The sequence below is a fragment of the Coregonus lavaretus genome (assembly GCF_964263955.1).
Source record: "Coregonus lavaretus genome assembly, chromosome: 33".
Taxonomy (NCBI): Eukaryota; Metazoa; Chordata; class Actinopteri; order Salmoniformes; family Salmonidae; genus Coregonus; species Coregonus lavaretus.
In genome coordinates, this window is record NC_140020.1 from 2,560,151 (window position 1) to 2,575,365 (window position 15,215).

The window sequence follows — 15,215 nt, forward strand, 5'->3', positions numbered from 1 at the left end:
CAGCTACCTTTCGGTCACTGGCCCGACGCTCTAACCGCTAGGCTACCTGCACATACCTACCATAATATGTACTTTGTAATTGATTGTGTCCATTTCACATAGCTCTTAAACGTTTCTATTCACAACTCCTTTCTACCTTTTATATTACCATGTAAGAAAACAATAGTAACTTTCCATGGAAATGACTCATCGGTAAATAAGATTGAAAGAGTAAGCACTGTAGGTGACCAAGCAGCTGATTAGTGTTGTGTCGGTCAGTTCACAGGAGAGTTTGTGGAGACCTCCACATCTACTTTTTCTATAGGCTACCACTCCTGAGTTCTGGGAGAAATAATTATCTCTCTACTCCGCAGTCCAATTAAGCTTTGTCGATGAATTGAGAAACAAAGTGGATGTGTGTTAGATCCAGCCATACGTGAAGGAGTACAATGGAAGTTGAATAGAATAGCTCACCAGAATACATCTCCTACTCCGGTTCCTACTGCCCCAGCCCTGTTTACCCTACAATCAGTCAGCCAGTCAGTCAGTCAGTCAATCTGGGTGTGGTGTTCTGTGCTGTACTGTTGTCTGGGTGGACACCAGAGTTCCACTCCAAAGCGGAACTCTTAGGGTGTAGTCTGATTCACTCTAATATTGTGGCTGCTACTGCTGAGACAGAGTCTTCAGTGAAGAGGGAAGGGAAGAACAGGCTGGAGAGTTGGAAGTCTGATACAGTCTACTCCTGGGAAAGAGTGTTTCTTCAGTGAGAGAAGAACAGGCTGGAGAGTTGGAAGGGGAGGACTGCTAACGTCTACTGCAGGGAAGGATTGTCTTTAGTGAGAGAAGGAAGAAGGATAAGCTTCAGGGTTGGTAGTGGAGGAGAGGACCAGACCAACTGTCTGATACTGTGGTCTGATAATGCGGCTAACAGACTGTCTTCAGTGAAGAGAGAAGGAGAAGAAGCTGGAGAGTTGGATGAGGTCTGCTACAGTCTGCTACAGCCTAGTTGGAGAAAAAGCTAGAGGGATCTGAACAGAAGACAGAGGGATCTGAACAGAAGACAGAGGGATCTGAACAGAAGACAGGGATCTGAACAGAAGACAGAGGGATCTGAACAGAAGAAGACAGGGGGATCTGAACAGAAGAAGACAGGGGGATCTGAACAGAAGACAGGGATGTGAACAGAAGACAGGGATCTGAACAGAGAAGGAGAAGATGAGACTGGTGATAGAGTTTTTATTAAAGCTAAATGGTAGAGCTCAATTCTCTTTGGAGCGTTGCCTTTTTTCTAGTACTTTCTGAATGTGTTGCAAAAAAGTACTGGTAACGACCTTCAGGACTAAGTACTGCTTCTGGTTACTTTTTCCATGCTGATGTTTCTTCCCCACAAAATATATTTGGGTGGCATGTGGTATCCCCATTAACACCTTCAAATTTTAGAGGACTTATCAAATAATATAACTACTCAAACTTCCATCAACCGTTACAGTGGCTACAAAAAAGAGGAATATCGGTTTTAATTTTGTTTTTGTGGATTGAGATGCCTTTCTTATTGTTCTAGTTCTTCTCCTCTTGAGCAGAAGCAGCGTGTGTTTCTGACGGTGCACGGACGTACTCTTTCCTGTCAACACTGAGTGGCCATTTTGTGTTGGACCAACACAGCATTACCTGGATTGGAGACAGATTAAAGTACATTACATGCATTAAAGTGAACTGTGTGTGGTGAGATCGCTGGATATGCGTTTGGACCTGAATCGTATTAGTTATGATAAATTTTTTGATGATTTAAACCTGGATAAAGATCTCAACCATGGACGGAGTAAACATGAATGCTAACGGCAACACTGATGGTGCTCAGGGAAAGGCTTCTTCCAACAGGTTCTCCACCATCTTCACCCTCTCCGACCGGTCCGAGTCCCAACGGCCTGATGACGAGACGGCGGTCCTGAAGTTCTTCCGGACTCTCTCTGAAGAGACAGACATTTCTCCTGGGAACATCAACAGCAGTCATGGAACATCTGTTGAAGTCAATGGAAATGAGAGGACAGAAGGAGGGGATTCAAGTGTAGTAGGTGTTGTGCAGACGAATGGAGAATCCACCACCCCCACCACAGTTGTACGGGCCAATGAGAGAGAGGAAGTATGTGGAACAGAGGGATGCATGGAAGTGGAGTCTGTAGATGGAATGTCACCAGGGATTAGTTGTTCTGTGGAATGTGACAGGAATGGAGGTCTGGCTCAATGGATTCCAGAAGCACAGAGTGACATCATGGACTCAGAGGAGGAAGATGCAAATGGAAACGGTCTTGTTCAGTCAGAAGACTACATTGCAGATAAGAAGACCCATTTACAAGGATATAGTGGGTCAACAGACCAATCGGATGACTGCATTCCAGAAAGGACATCTCACTTACAAGGATATGCGGGGCCAATGGATTCTTTAACAAATGAACCGAGAGTGTCCATAGACAAACATAGGAACAGTGGCTCGTCTGAAGACTGCAGTAGGGAGGAGCCTATAGACACTGACACACAGTGTGCTACAGACAGCACCAATCAGGACGTAGCCACCGACTGTCCCAGTACAGACCAGTCAGAGACAACTGACCAGCAACGTCTGTACAGATCCACAGACAACATTCATCAAGATATGTTAAAAAGTGATGAAATCAGTAACACCGATGACAAAGACACAGCCAAGGATGTTCGTAACAACACAGATGAATCTACAGACAAGCACAACAGACTGGCTTGGTTGACAGACAGTGAAACCAATCCAACAGGCAGCAGTAAACAGGAAAAATCTACAGATGATAAACATAGCCAAGACTTACCAACACCTGATGATGACGTGGCCAGAGACCTTGCTAACCCCTCTGCAGTAAGAGCTGGTAAACCTGACACTAGTGGAACACCATCTTCAAACAACAGAACCGTGGTTCTAACCATGACAAGGACTGAACCTGTTTCTGAGGAGCAGCAGCATACAGCCGCTGAAACTGAGACTGTTGTTGGGACTACAGGACAGACTGAGGAGCCAGCATGTGGGTCTAGCGTTGAGGTGGAAGAGAGAGGTCTCACTGGGGCAGTAGTGGAGACTGGAGAGACCGATACTGGGAATGATAGGGTGGTGTCTTGTACTTCTGAAGCTATGCTGTCCTCTGAAGTGATAGAGAGAAGTCCTGGAGAGACAGAGTCTACAGCCGGGCCTTCTCACCCAACAAGTCCCAAGGGGCCAACCCCACCCCCAGGTCCAACCAGTGGCCCTTCCCCTGGCACCACCTCCACCAGAGCCACCTTCTCCCTCGGTTACCCAGTGGAGAAGCCCCTCCAGCTGCCTGCCCTCTTCAGTGGCCTGAGGATCCTAAAGAAGGGAGCGACGGGGCTGGATCAGGACATAGTGGCCCTGATCAAACCACCGTCACCATCAGGCCTGGGTGTGGACAAGCCTGTGAGGAGAGAGCAGAGGACGGTTCGCAGGAGGCAGGGGAGCATCTTGGACCAGCTCTCCCAGTTCCTGAACATGGAGAAGGATGATAACAGTAAGACAAAGGAGTCTACGGGAGAGGAGAGGAGGGAGTCTACGGGAGAGGAAAGGAGGAGGTCTACAGGAGAGGAGAGGAGGCAGTCTACAGGAGAGGAGAGGAGGGAGTCTACAGGAGAGGAGAGGAGGCAGTCTACAGGAGAGGAGAGGGGGGAGTCTACAGGAGAGGAGAGGAGGGAGTCTACAGGAGAGGAGAGGGGGGAGTCTACAGGAGAGGAGAGGAGGCAGTCTACAGGAGAGGAGAGGGGGGAGTCTACAGGAGAGGAGAGGAGGCAGTCTACAGGAGAGGAGAGGAGGCAGTCTACAGGAGAGGAGAGGAGGCAGTCTACAGGAGAGGAGAGGAGGCAGTCTACAGGAGAGGAGAGGAGGGAGTCCGAGCCGTCAGAAGAGTCTAAAGAAGTCAGTGTTGAACCTGAGGAAAAGAAAGAGAATATAAAAGAGGGAGGAGAAGGGCAGAAAACTGGAGAGGAGGAAGAGAAGACTGAAGGTCCGTCTGTGATAAAGCCTCCGGAATCTTCAGAACCTTCGGAGGCTCTAGAACCCTCAGAACCTAAGGAACCTCAGAAGCCTGCTCCCTCCAGTGCGGAGGCAGCGTTTGATGCGTTCAAGGCCTTTTTCGTCCCCAGGCACCTGAGGGGGGACCAGGAGGCAGTGAAGAGGAAGGCCTGGATCTTTGAGAGAACCTTCAAGACTCCTGAAAAGAAAACTGATTCAAAAGTATGTTGTCTTGCTCTGACCATGATTTCTCTCTATCGTCTGATATGAGTGAATGGGTAATCAGTTGGAACGTTATTTAATGTTGTTGGAACGTTCCTTAATGTTGTAGGAACTTTCACGGTTTGCTGGGACATTCATTTATGTATTTAGCGCTTAATGCCTGAATAGAGAATGTCTTTAAATATGTTCCTAATATTGTGTCTCTGCCCCCCCAGTCGCAGGCATCGACCCCAGGTGATGGAGAGGACCGGTCCACCCCAGGCCGTCTGCAGGCCATCTGGCCCCCAACTAAAGAGGAGAAAGTGGGACTGAAATACACAGAAGCCGGTAAGGACCCAAAGGACAAAAAACAACTTATAGTAAACAAATATTCACCATGGCTGGAACCCTACAGTAACTTGAGGTATCTCTGATTATATAACATATTTAATGATGTCAAAGAGATTTGCATGGACATTCTAGTTCTATGTACAGATCCTAAGTTAGGATTCAGCCCTTGACCTTGACCCATGCAGCCAGCCAGGCCAGCTCCTTGCTGTGACTAACTGAGCTCTGTGGGTTCAATTCCATTTTAATTCCAGGCAAATTCCAATTTCACTGGAATGGAATCAACCCTGTCTGAAAGTTACAGTATATAATGGAGAGAGAGAGCGAGAGAGAGAGAGAGAGAGATTTCTATGTAGTAAATGTATAATCCCATGGTCTAATGGGAAGGTAAATACTCCTCCACCCTGCGCCTGTGATTGTCCACAGCAGAAGGCTGCCTAGTCTCCAGATGACTGATGTCACAAGGGCATTGTTTTCAGACAGGGCTGTGTGTACGGTGGTGCCAGGAACTGTTCCATTCACTTCTTAAATTCTGATCTGATAACACATCAGGTGTGTTTGGCAAGGACCGCTCCCTGTGCTCACACAGGCACCAGCTGATGATCAATTAAATATACATCTATAAATGGTTCTCATGAGTGTGTTTAGGAGAACACATATAAAGATGTACGGTAATTTTGGAGAATCTCTTATAAAATGGGTCAAAATCATGTATTGTAACCCTAGGTGTAAAATAGTAAATAATGGCTATTTCTCAGAAAGTTTTAAACTGTCCAGAGGAGTGAAACAAGGTTATCCACTATCGGCATATCTATTTATTGTGGCCATCGAGATGTTAGCTATTCAAATCAGATCCAACAATAGTATCAGGGGATTAGAAATCCAGGGCTTAAAACAAAGGTGTCATTGTACGCTGATGATTCATGTTTTCTTTTAAATCCACAACTAGAATCCCTCCACAGCCTCATAGAGGATCTAGATACATTTTCTAACATCTCTGGATTACAACCAAATTATGACAAATGTACTATATTACATATTGGATCACTAAAAAATACAATTTTTACATTACCATGTAGTTTACCAATAAAATGGTCTGATGGTGATGTGGATATACTCGGAATACATATCCCAAAGGAAATAAATGATCTCACTTCAATACATTTTTATAGAAAATTAGCAAAAATAGAAAAGATCTTGCTACCATGGAAAGGTAAATTTAATTTAAATATGCCATTTAGCAGACGCTTTTATCCAAAGCGACTTACAGTCATGCGTGCATACATTTTTTTTTGTGTATGGGTGGTCCCGGGGATCAAACCCACTACCTTGGCGTTACAAGCGCCGTGCTCTACCAGCTGAGCTACCTGTCCATTTGTGGAAAAATCACCCTGATTAACTCTTTAGTATTATCCCAGTTTACCTATTTGCTTATGGTCTTGCCTACGCCTAGCGAACATTTTTTTAAATTATATGAGAAAAAAATATTCAATTTTATTTGGAACGGCAAGCCAGACAAAATTAAACGGGCCTATTTATATAATGAATATGAATTCGGAGGACAGAAATTATTAAATATTAAAGCATTAGACCTATCACTAAAAGCTTCAGTCATACAAAAGTTATACTTAAATCCGAACTGGTTCTCTAGCAAATTAGTAAGATTGTCTCACCCAATGTTCAAGAATGGCCTTTTTCCCTTTATTCAGATTACAACCTCTCACTTTCAGTTATTTGAAAAGGAAATCATCTCCCAAATATCACTATTTCTAAAACAAGCCATAGATAGTTGGTTGCAACTTCAATTTAATCATCCAGAAACGACAGAACAAATAAGGCAACACATATTGTGGTTAAACTCAAATATACTAATTGACCAAAAAAAAAAAAATTTGACTAAATGTTTAAAAAAGGTATAATCTTCATAAATGATATCATCGGTAGAACTGATGGAGTTATGTCTCACATGCAGCTAACAAAAACATATGGAAATGTCTGCTCTACCCAAAATTACAACCAAATAATTGCAGCCTTACCGCAAAAATGGAAGAGGAAAGTGGAAGGGGGAGAAAGTAAGGAATTTGTCTGTCGGCCTTGCATTAAAGAACATAATTGGTTAAGGAAAACTGTGATAAATAAAAAAGTATACCAGTTTCATTTAAGGACCAAAGGATTGACAGCCGTCCCATATAGATTGCAAAATAGTTGGGAAGAGATTTTTGACGTACCAATCCCATGGCATAGTGTTTATGAACTGATACGCAAAACGACACCGGATTCAAAACTTAGAATCTTTCAATTTAAATTATTATATAAAATTCTTGCTACCAATAGAATGTTATTTATATGGGGGATACAATCTTCCCAGCTCTGCAGAATTTTATAAGAGACAGAATCATTTGTTTTGGTACTGTCCATTTGTAGCTTGTTTTTGGACACAGGTCCAGGAATGGCTAAAGGATTGCAATATTTACCTGGAGCTAACCCTGCAGATAGCATTACTGGGTGATCTGAAAAGTCATAGTCAATCGATCAATAATATAATAATACTTTTAGCAAAAAAAAATATTTTCAATTCACAATCTGTAGAAACAATGAGAATAGAAAGGTTCAGAATTTTTGTAAAACATCACAGTACAGTTGAAAAATATATGGCAAATAGAAATCCTATATGGATGGTGTTAAGAGATAAATGGGAGGTGTTGAATGGAGTTGAAGGATGGGACTAATAACAACTAACAACGAATAATAACAAGATAACTAATCATTTAAGCATACTGTGTCCATAATAAATAATAAGTATATAGGTTGTAGGTTGGGAGCTTTTGTGGAAGAGCACAGTTAGAAAGATATGGCATATAGAAGCAAACCGGATGGACATCATGAAAATGATCGGAGGTTGAGAGTAGAAGAAGTTCAGGAGAAAAAACAAACAAAATATAATTATTGTAAAATTGACTGTGTCCATAAAATGTAGATAGTAAGTATAAGCTGGAAGTAGAGGCCTAAGCATTGTTGTTCACTAGTTTACTCCAAGTGGGGAAAGGGTGGTGGGGTTGGAAAGTAATAATATAATAATAAACCATTTAGCAGACGCTTTTATCCAAAGGGACTTACAGTCATGTGTGCATACATTTTTACATATGGGTGGTCCCGGGGATTGAACCCACTACCCTGGCGTTACAAGCGCCATGCTCTACCAACTGAGCTACAGAGGACATTTACAGAGGACCACAGGGGAGTATATATTTTTTAAGGATATGTATGCGTATGTATGTATGTATGTATGTATGTATATGTGTATGTGTATATATATATATGTATATATATATATGTATATATATATATATATATATATATATATGTGTATATATATATATATATATATGTATATATATATATATATACATATGTATATACAATCCCCCATGTTTATATATATATATAAACATGGGGGATTGGAAGAGATGCAGACAATTACATTGATGGAAGTTACAATCTATCTCCAATATTAAGCCGATCTACCCCCTTAAAAGGAAAAAATAAAAGGAAAAATAATAACCTCCTGAGTGGCGCAGTGGTCTAGCTGTTCCACTAGAGATCCTGGTTCGAATCCAGGCTCTGTCGTAGCCGGCCGCGACCGGGAGACCCATGGGGCGGCGCACAATTGGCCCAGCGTCTCCAGGGTAGGGGAGGGAATGGCCGGCAGGTATGTAGCTCAGTTGGTAGAGCATGGCGTTTGCAACGCCAGGGTTGTGGGTTAGTTTCCCATGGGGGGCCAGTATGAAAAAAATCTTAAATAATAATGTATGCGCTAACTGCAAGTCGCTCTGGATAAGAGCGTCTGCTAAATGACGTAATGTAATAATAAAAAAAGAGAAGATTTTGAAAGAAATGTATGGTAACAATAGGGAATGTATTTTTAGATTATAGAGATTTACTGCCACCTTGTGGTTCAGTTGTATATTTCATCACGGTCTGCTTGTCCTCCAGAACACCAGGCAGCCCTCCTGCAGCTGAAGAGAGAATGCAAAGAGGAGCTGGAGAAGACACAGGTCAGTAAAGCACAGTACTACACCTCCTTTAATACCTGTGACCCAGACAGATTTAGCCACAGACCTGTAGGTCATACAGCTGGTCTTACACTTCCTTTACACAACCCTATCACAACTCTTATACAACCCTAACACAACCTTAACCCTAACACAGTCCTAACACAACCCTATCACAACTCTTATACAACCCTAACACAACCTTAACCCTAACACAACCTTAACCCTAACACAACCCTAACCCTAATACAGTCCTAACACAACCCTATCACAACTCTTACACAACCCTAACACAACCCTAACGTTAACTGCAGGAGGACTTTGGGAAGCAGCTGCGCCAGATGAGAGGGGACAATGAGGAGTGTGTATTCCGCCTGGAGTGCACCCTGGCCCGGCTACAGAGCGACCTAGCCCTGGGTGCCCACCACCGCCGTGGAGACCTCCGAGACGTGGCCGTATCCACGGGAGATGACCTCTCACCCCGGACCGTCCGCACCGTGTGCGTTCAGACAGACCGCCAGACCTTTATCAGCACCCCTGAGGATCAGGAGGGAGGTGTCAGTCTGTGTCTGAGCCCCCAACCCCCCCTCAACGTGCCTAAGAGACTGGACCTGGCTTCTATCAGTCTAAATCTGTCTGGACAGGCTACCTCTCCCTCTTCTCCCTCCTCTCCCTCTTCTTCCCCCCTTCTTCTCCCTCCTCCTCCTCCACTCCCACTATCAGAACCACTTCTTCAAGCGTTTTCATCAGGCAACCTAGCCCCACCTCCTCCTCTACCTCCTCCTCCTTTCCCAAACCAGACCCAGGGACTTGACGGCCCTCCTCCAACCCGACCACCAGGCTGTGGTCCCCCTCCCCCTCCACCACCACCAGGCTGTGGTCCCCCTCCCCCTCCACCACCACCAGGCTGTGGTCCCCCTCCCCCTCCAGGGGGTCTTAACCTCAGTGTGTTGGTGGATAAATGCCACAGGAAGCCTGCTGTGGAACCAGCCTGTCCCATGAAGCCTCTCTACTGGACCAGGATACAGATACAGGACAACAAGTATGTGTTACACCTAACAATCAATCAATCACTCAATCAATCAATTAGTCAAATATTTATTAACTCAAAGTTTTATTTTTCTTGTACAAGGTAACAAAATCAGTATGTCTCTTCCATTTTTACATTGTAATCACCATTGTAAAGTTGTTCTTTTTTACTTTGCAAAACAAAACAGACAAACCACTGATCCCACCCACCTCGATGTTCACACTAATCACTGATCCCGCCCACCCCAATGTTCACACTTATCTCTGATCCCGACCCACCCCGATGTTCACACTTATCTCTGATCCCGACCCACCCCGATGTTCACACTTATCTCTGATCCCGACCCACCCCAATGTTCACACTTATCACTGATCCCGACCCACCCCGATGTTCACACTTATCGCTGATCCCGACCCACCCCGATGTTCACACTTATCTCTGATCCCGACCCACCCCGATGTTCACACTTATCTCTGATCCCGACCCACCCCGATGTTCACACTTATCGCTGATCCCGACCCACCCCGATGTTCACACTTATCTCTGATCCCGACCCACCCCGATGTTCACACTTATCTCTGATCCCGACTCACCCCGATGTTCACACTTATCTCTGATCCCGACCCACCCCGATGTTCACACTTATCTCTGATCCCGACCCACCCCGATGTTCACACTTATTGCTGATCCCGACCCACCCCGATGTTCACACTTATCTCTGATCCCGACCCACCCCGATGTTCACACTTATCGCTGATCCCGACCCACCCCGATGTTCACACTTATCTCTGATCCCGACCCACCCCGATGTTCACACTTATCTCTGATCCCGACCCACCCCGATGTTCACACTTATCTCTGATCCCGACCCACCCCGATGTTCACACTTATCTCTGATCCCGACCCACCCCGATGTTCACACTTATCTCTGATCCCGACCCACCCCGATGTTCACACTTATCGCTGATCCCGACCCACCCCGATGTTCACACTTATCTCTGATCCCGACCCACCCCGATGTTCACACTTATCTCTGATCCCGACCCACCCCGATGTTCACACTTATCGCTGATCCCGACCCACCCCGATGTTCACACTTATCGCTGATCCCGACCCACCCCGATGTTCACACTTATCTCTGATCCCGACCCACCCCGATGTTCACACTTATCTCTGATCCCGACCCACCCCGATGTTCACACTTATCTCTGATCCCGACCCACCCCGTGTTCACACTTATCGCTGATCCCGACCCCCCCCGATGTTCACACATATCGCTGATCCCGACCCACCCCGATGTTCACACATATCGCTGATCCCGACCCACCCCGGTGTTCACACTTATCGCTGATCCCGACCCACCCCGATGTTCACACTTATCGCTGATCCCGACCCACCCCGATGTTCACACTTATCGCTGATCCCGACCCACCCCGATGTTCACACATATCGCTGATCCCGACCCACCCCGATGTTCACACTTATCGCTGATCCCGACCCACCCCGATGTTCACACATATCGCTGATCCCGACCCACCCCGATGTTCACACTTATCGCTGATCCCGACCCACCCCGATGTTCACACTTATCGCTGATCCCGACCCACCCCGATGTTCACACTTATCGCTGATCCCGACCCACCCCGATGTTCACACTTATCGCTGATCCCGACCCACCCCGATGTTCACACATATCGCTGATCCCGACCCACCCCGATGTTCACACATATCGCTGATCCCGACCCACCCCGATGTTCACACTTATCGCTGATCCCGACCCACCCCGATGTTCACACGTATCACTTTTCAATATTTGGACACACCACAGGACAGTCTAAAATAATTATAATCAAAAGAAGCAGAAGCAGATCTCTCTACTGTTGCACTTTAATCCGAAACCTTTTGAACGTGCTTGTTCCCTCTCACAGCTCTCCATCCAGCCAATGTAGACAACCGCAAACTGTTATGTTATGAGCGTGGCTCTGTTAAATAGCTGTGTGCTCAACACCAACAGCCCCTCTGGATGGTCTTTCATCCTGGTGGCCAGAGAGAAAGGAGAGAGGAAATAGCATAACATTTGTTGCGGCCAAATATATTGGCACCCTTGCACTTTTCTTAAATAGTTCCCTATTTCTTCAAAAAAGTAAGTTGAAATTGAAGAACACTTTTGGTCTCCACACCTTGTTATTAGATTTTCAAAATTGTAGAACCAATTTTATTTTTGTAAACTTTAGATTTAAATTGTTTATTTAGAAAATAAAGACAAATGGCATGGACGAAATTATTGGCACCCTGGAGCTAGCCTTTGGCCAAGATAACTGCAGACAGCACTTATTGTAGCCATCAATAAGCTCCCTACACCTTTCTACTAGCAGTTTGGCCCACACTTGAGCAGCAAACTGCTCTAATTCTTTTGAGAGGTACCCTCCACCAATTGCTGTTTTCAGATCTCGCCATAGGTTTTAGTTGTGATTCAGATCTGGACTTCACTGGCCACTCCAGAACAGTCCAGCGTTTCTTATTGAACCATTCCTGGGTGCTTTTTAATGTGTGATTGGGGTTGTTGTCCTGCTGGAAGATCCACAACCTTCAACAGAGACACAGTATTTGGACACTGGGTTGAACATTGCACTCCAAAAAACCTTAATAATCTGCTTCTAAATAAAGATTGTGAACTTGGTTCTGCAATGTTGACAATCCAATAACAAGGTGTGGAGACCAAACATTTGTTTCAATTTCAACTTATTTGAGAAGAAATAGGGAATTATTTAAGAAAAGTGCAAGGGTGCCAATATATTTGGCCACAATTCTTAAACACATCAATATGTATAGATTTGATCGAGACTTATTTCTCTCTCTCTCTCTCTCTCTCTCTCTCTCTCTCTCTCTCTCTCTCTCTCTCTCTCTCTCTCTCTCTCTCTCTCTCTCTCTCTCTCTCTCTCTCTCTCACTCTCTCCCCCTCTCTTTCTCTCTCTAACCCCCCCCCCCTCTCTCTCTCTCTCTCTCTCTCTCTCTCTCTCTCTCTCTCTCTCTCTCTCTCTCTCACTCTCTCCCCCTCTCTTTCTCTCTCTAACCCCCCCCCCTCTCTCTCTCTCTCTCTCTCTCTCTCTCTCTCTCTCTCTCTCTCTCTCTCTCTCTCTCTCTCTCTCTCTCTCTCTCTATCACTCTCTCCCCCTCTCTTTCTCTCTCTAACCCCCCCCCCCCCTCTCTCTCTCTCTCTCTCTCTCTCTCTCTCTCTCTCTCTCTCTCTCTCTTTCTTCTTCTTTCTCAGTAAGGACACACTGTGGAACTCTCTTGAGGAGCCAGACATCATCAACACCACAGAGTTTGAAGACCTGTTCTCAAAGACCACCATACAGACCAAGAGAAAACCTCTGGCAGAGGCCTATGAGAAGAAAGTCAAGGCCAAGAAGGTACAGTAAGGCACCTCCCTGATTCAGAGGGGTTGGGTTAAATGCAGAAGACACATTTCGGTTGAATGGATTCAGTTGTGCAGCTGACTAGGTTTCCCCTTTCCCTATGTAGCACAATATGGAATGTTAATGTGTATGTTGACCTCTAGAGGGGGCTGATGTCTGTGGATTTACAGTAGCTGAAATGTAGCCTGGAAAATCCACACTGAATTCAGTTCCACTACTGTTTCATGTTTTTCACAAAATTAATTATGAATTCAGTTTTGATTCCCAGGCTAGTTGAAGCTAAGGTTGTAGTCCAAAATATTATGTATTCATGTTTTTATTTCTGGATGCCCAAACATGCCTGTGCATTTGCTCCTGGAATGAACATGATAGTTCTGGATGTGAACATTATTCTTTCACTAACAATGATGTGAAAACATGAAGCTGGAGAGTAATTTAATAACTTTTGCTCCAGAAACCTGATCAGAAATTGTTTGTTTAAAAATGAGTTGATGAAGTCCCATGGTCATCTATCTACAGTATAGTCAGCCATGATGAAGTCTCAATGGTCATCTATCTACAGTCAGCCATGATGACGTCTCAATGGTCATCTATCTACAGTCAGCCATGATGAAGTCTCAATGGTCATTTATCTATAGTCAGCCATGATGAAGTCTACATGGTCATCTATCTACAGTCAGCCATGATGAAGTCTCTTTAATGGTCATCTATCTATAGTCAGCCATGATGAAGTCTGCATGGTCATCTATCTACAGTCAGCCATGATGAAGTCTCTTTAATGGGCATCTATCTACAGTCAGCCATGATGAAGTCTCTTTAATGGTCATCTATCTACAGTCAGCCATGATGAAGTCTCCATGGTCATCTATCTACAGTCAGCCATGATGAAGTCTCCATGGTCATCTATCTATAGTCAGCCATGATGAAGTCTCCATGGTCATCTATCTACAGTTAGCCATGATGAAGTCTCCATGGTCATCTATCTACAGTCAGCCATGATACATGTAAAAGTGCATTCTTACAGCTACAGCTCTGGCTATTAATTAAGTGTACTGTACACCATGTTATGACCTTCGCTGTGCTTTACCTCTTTTGACTAGCTTATATTCTCCATCAGAGAGAGAGAGAGAGAGAGAGAGGGAGGGGGGAGACAAGAGAAAGATAGAAAGAGAGAGGGGTTGGTGAGAGAGGAGAGAGAGAGAGAGGAGAGAGAGAGAGCGAGAGAGAGAGAGAGAGAGAGACAAAGAGAGAGACAAAGAGAGAGGGGTGGAGACAAGAGAAAGACAGAGGTTGTGGAGAGAGAGGAGGAAGGAGAGAGAGAGAGGAGAGAGAGGCTCTGGTCCATCAGAGAGAGAGGGGGGTGGGGGAGACAAGAGAAAGAGAGAAAGAGAGTGGGTGGAGAGAGAGGAGAGAGAGGCTCTGGTCTCCATCAGAGTGAGAGTGGGGGAGGGGGGGGGGGAGACAAGAGAAGGAGAGAAAGAGAGGGGGTGGAGAGAGAGGAGGGGAGAGAGAGAGAGGAGAGAGAGGCTCTGGTCCATCAGAGAGAGGGGGGGCGGGAGGGAGACAAGAATGAGCGAAAGAGAGGGGGTGGAGAGAGAGGCTCTGGTCTCCATTAATGGTCAACCCCTTCATTAGTCTTCCATTAGTCCACCTCTTTTCCTCTTACCTCATCTGATGGTCAGCCGAACTCCACTGTTGTCATGGTGACTGGGTTGCCTTCCTCTCCCTGGTCAGGTCATTAAGCTGCTGGATGGGAAGCGTTCCCAGGCCGTAGGGATACTCATCTCTAGTCTGCACCTGGAGATGAATGACATACTGCAAGGTGAGTGGCATACAGCAGTGGGACCCCCAGCCGTTCCATGTATTTGATTTATTCCAGAACTAGCACAACTGATTCAATTTGTCAACTTATTATCAAGCCCTTGATTAGGTGAATCAGGAGAGCTTATTCAGGGCTACAACAACATTGTGAGATGTCTGGGGTCCCCGAGGTGAGGTTTGAAAACCCCTGACATGTACTGTGCATCTAAAATAATCTCTGAGAAGAAGGGTGCATACTCTCTCTTCTCTCTTTTTTTAAAACGGAATCTAGACATTCAACAGAGGCTTTTATCCAAAGCTATTACATAAATAGTAGCTAAATGCCT

General features: G+C 45.1%; 1 protein-coding gene across 1 annotated transcript in view; it reads left to right on the plus strand.

Moving 5' to 3' along the window:
* Positions 1-1,789: 1,789 nt before the first annotated feature.
* LOC311108084 (formin-like) overlaps positions 1,790-15,215 on the plus strand; it is a gene marked incomplete at both ends in the record, with an annotated part of 38,320 nt that continues 24,894 nt past the window's right edge. Inside the window, 7 exons of the mRNA XM_084150726.1 lie at positions 1,790-3,558; positions 3,769-4,240; positions 4,456-4,567; positions 8,561-8,622; positions 8,934-9,661; positions 12,921-13,062; positions 14,803-14,890. Coding sequence (XP_084006852.1) covers positions 1,790-3,558; positions 3,769-4,240; positions 4,456-4,567; positions 8,561-8,622; positions 8,934-9,661; positions 12,921-13,062; positions 14,803-14,890 — 3,373 coding nt within the window. The remainder of the gene's footprint in view (positions 3,559-3,768; positions 4,241-4,455; positions 4,568-8,560; positions 8,623-8,933; positions 9,662-12,920; positions 13,063-14,802; positions 14,891-15,215) is intronic.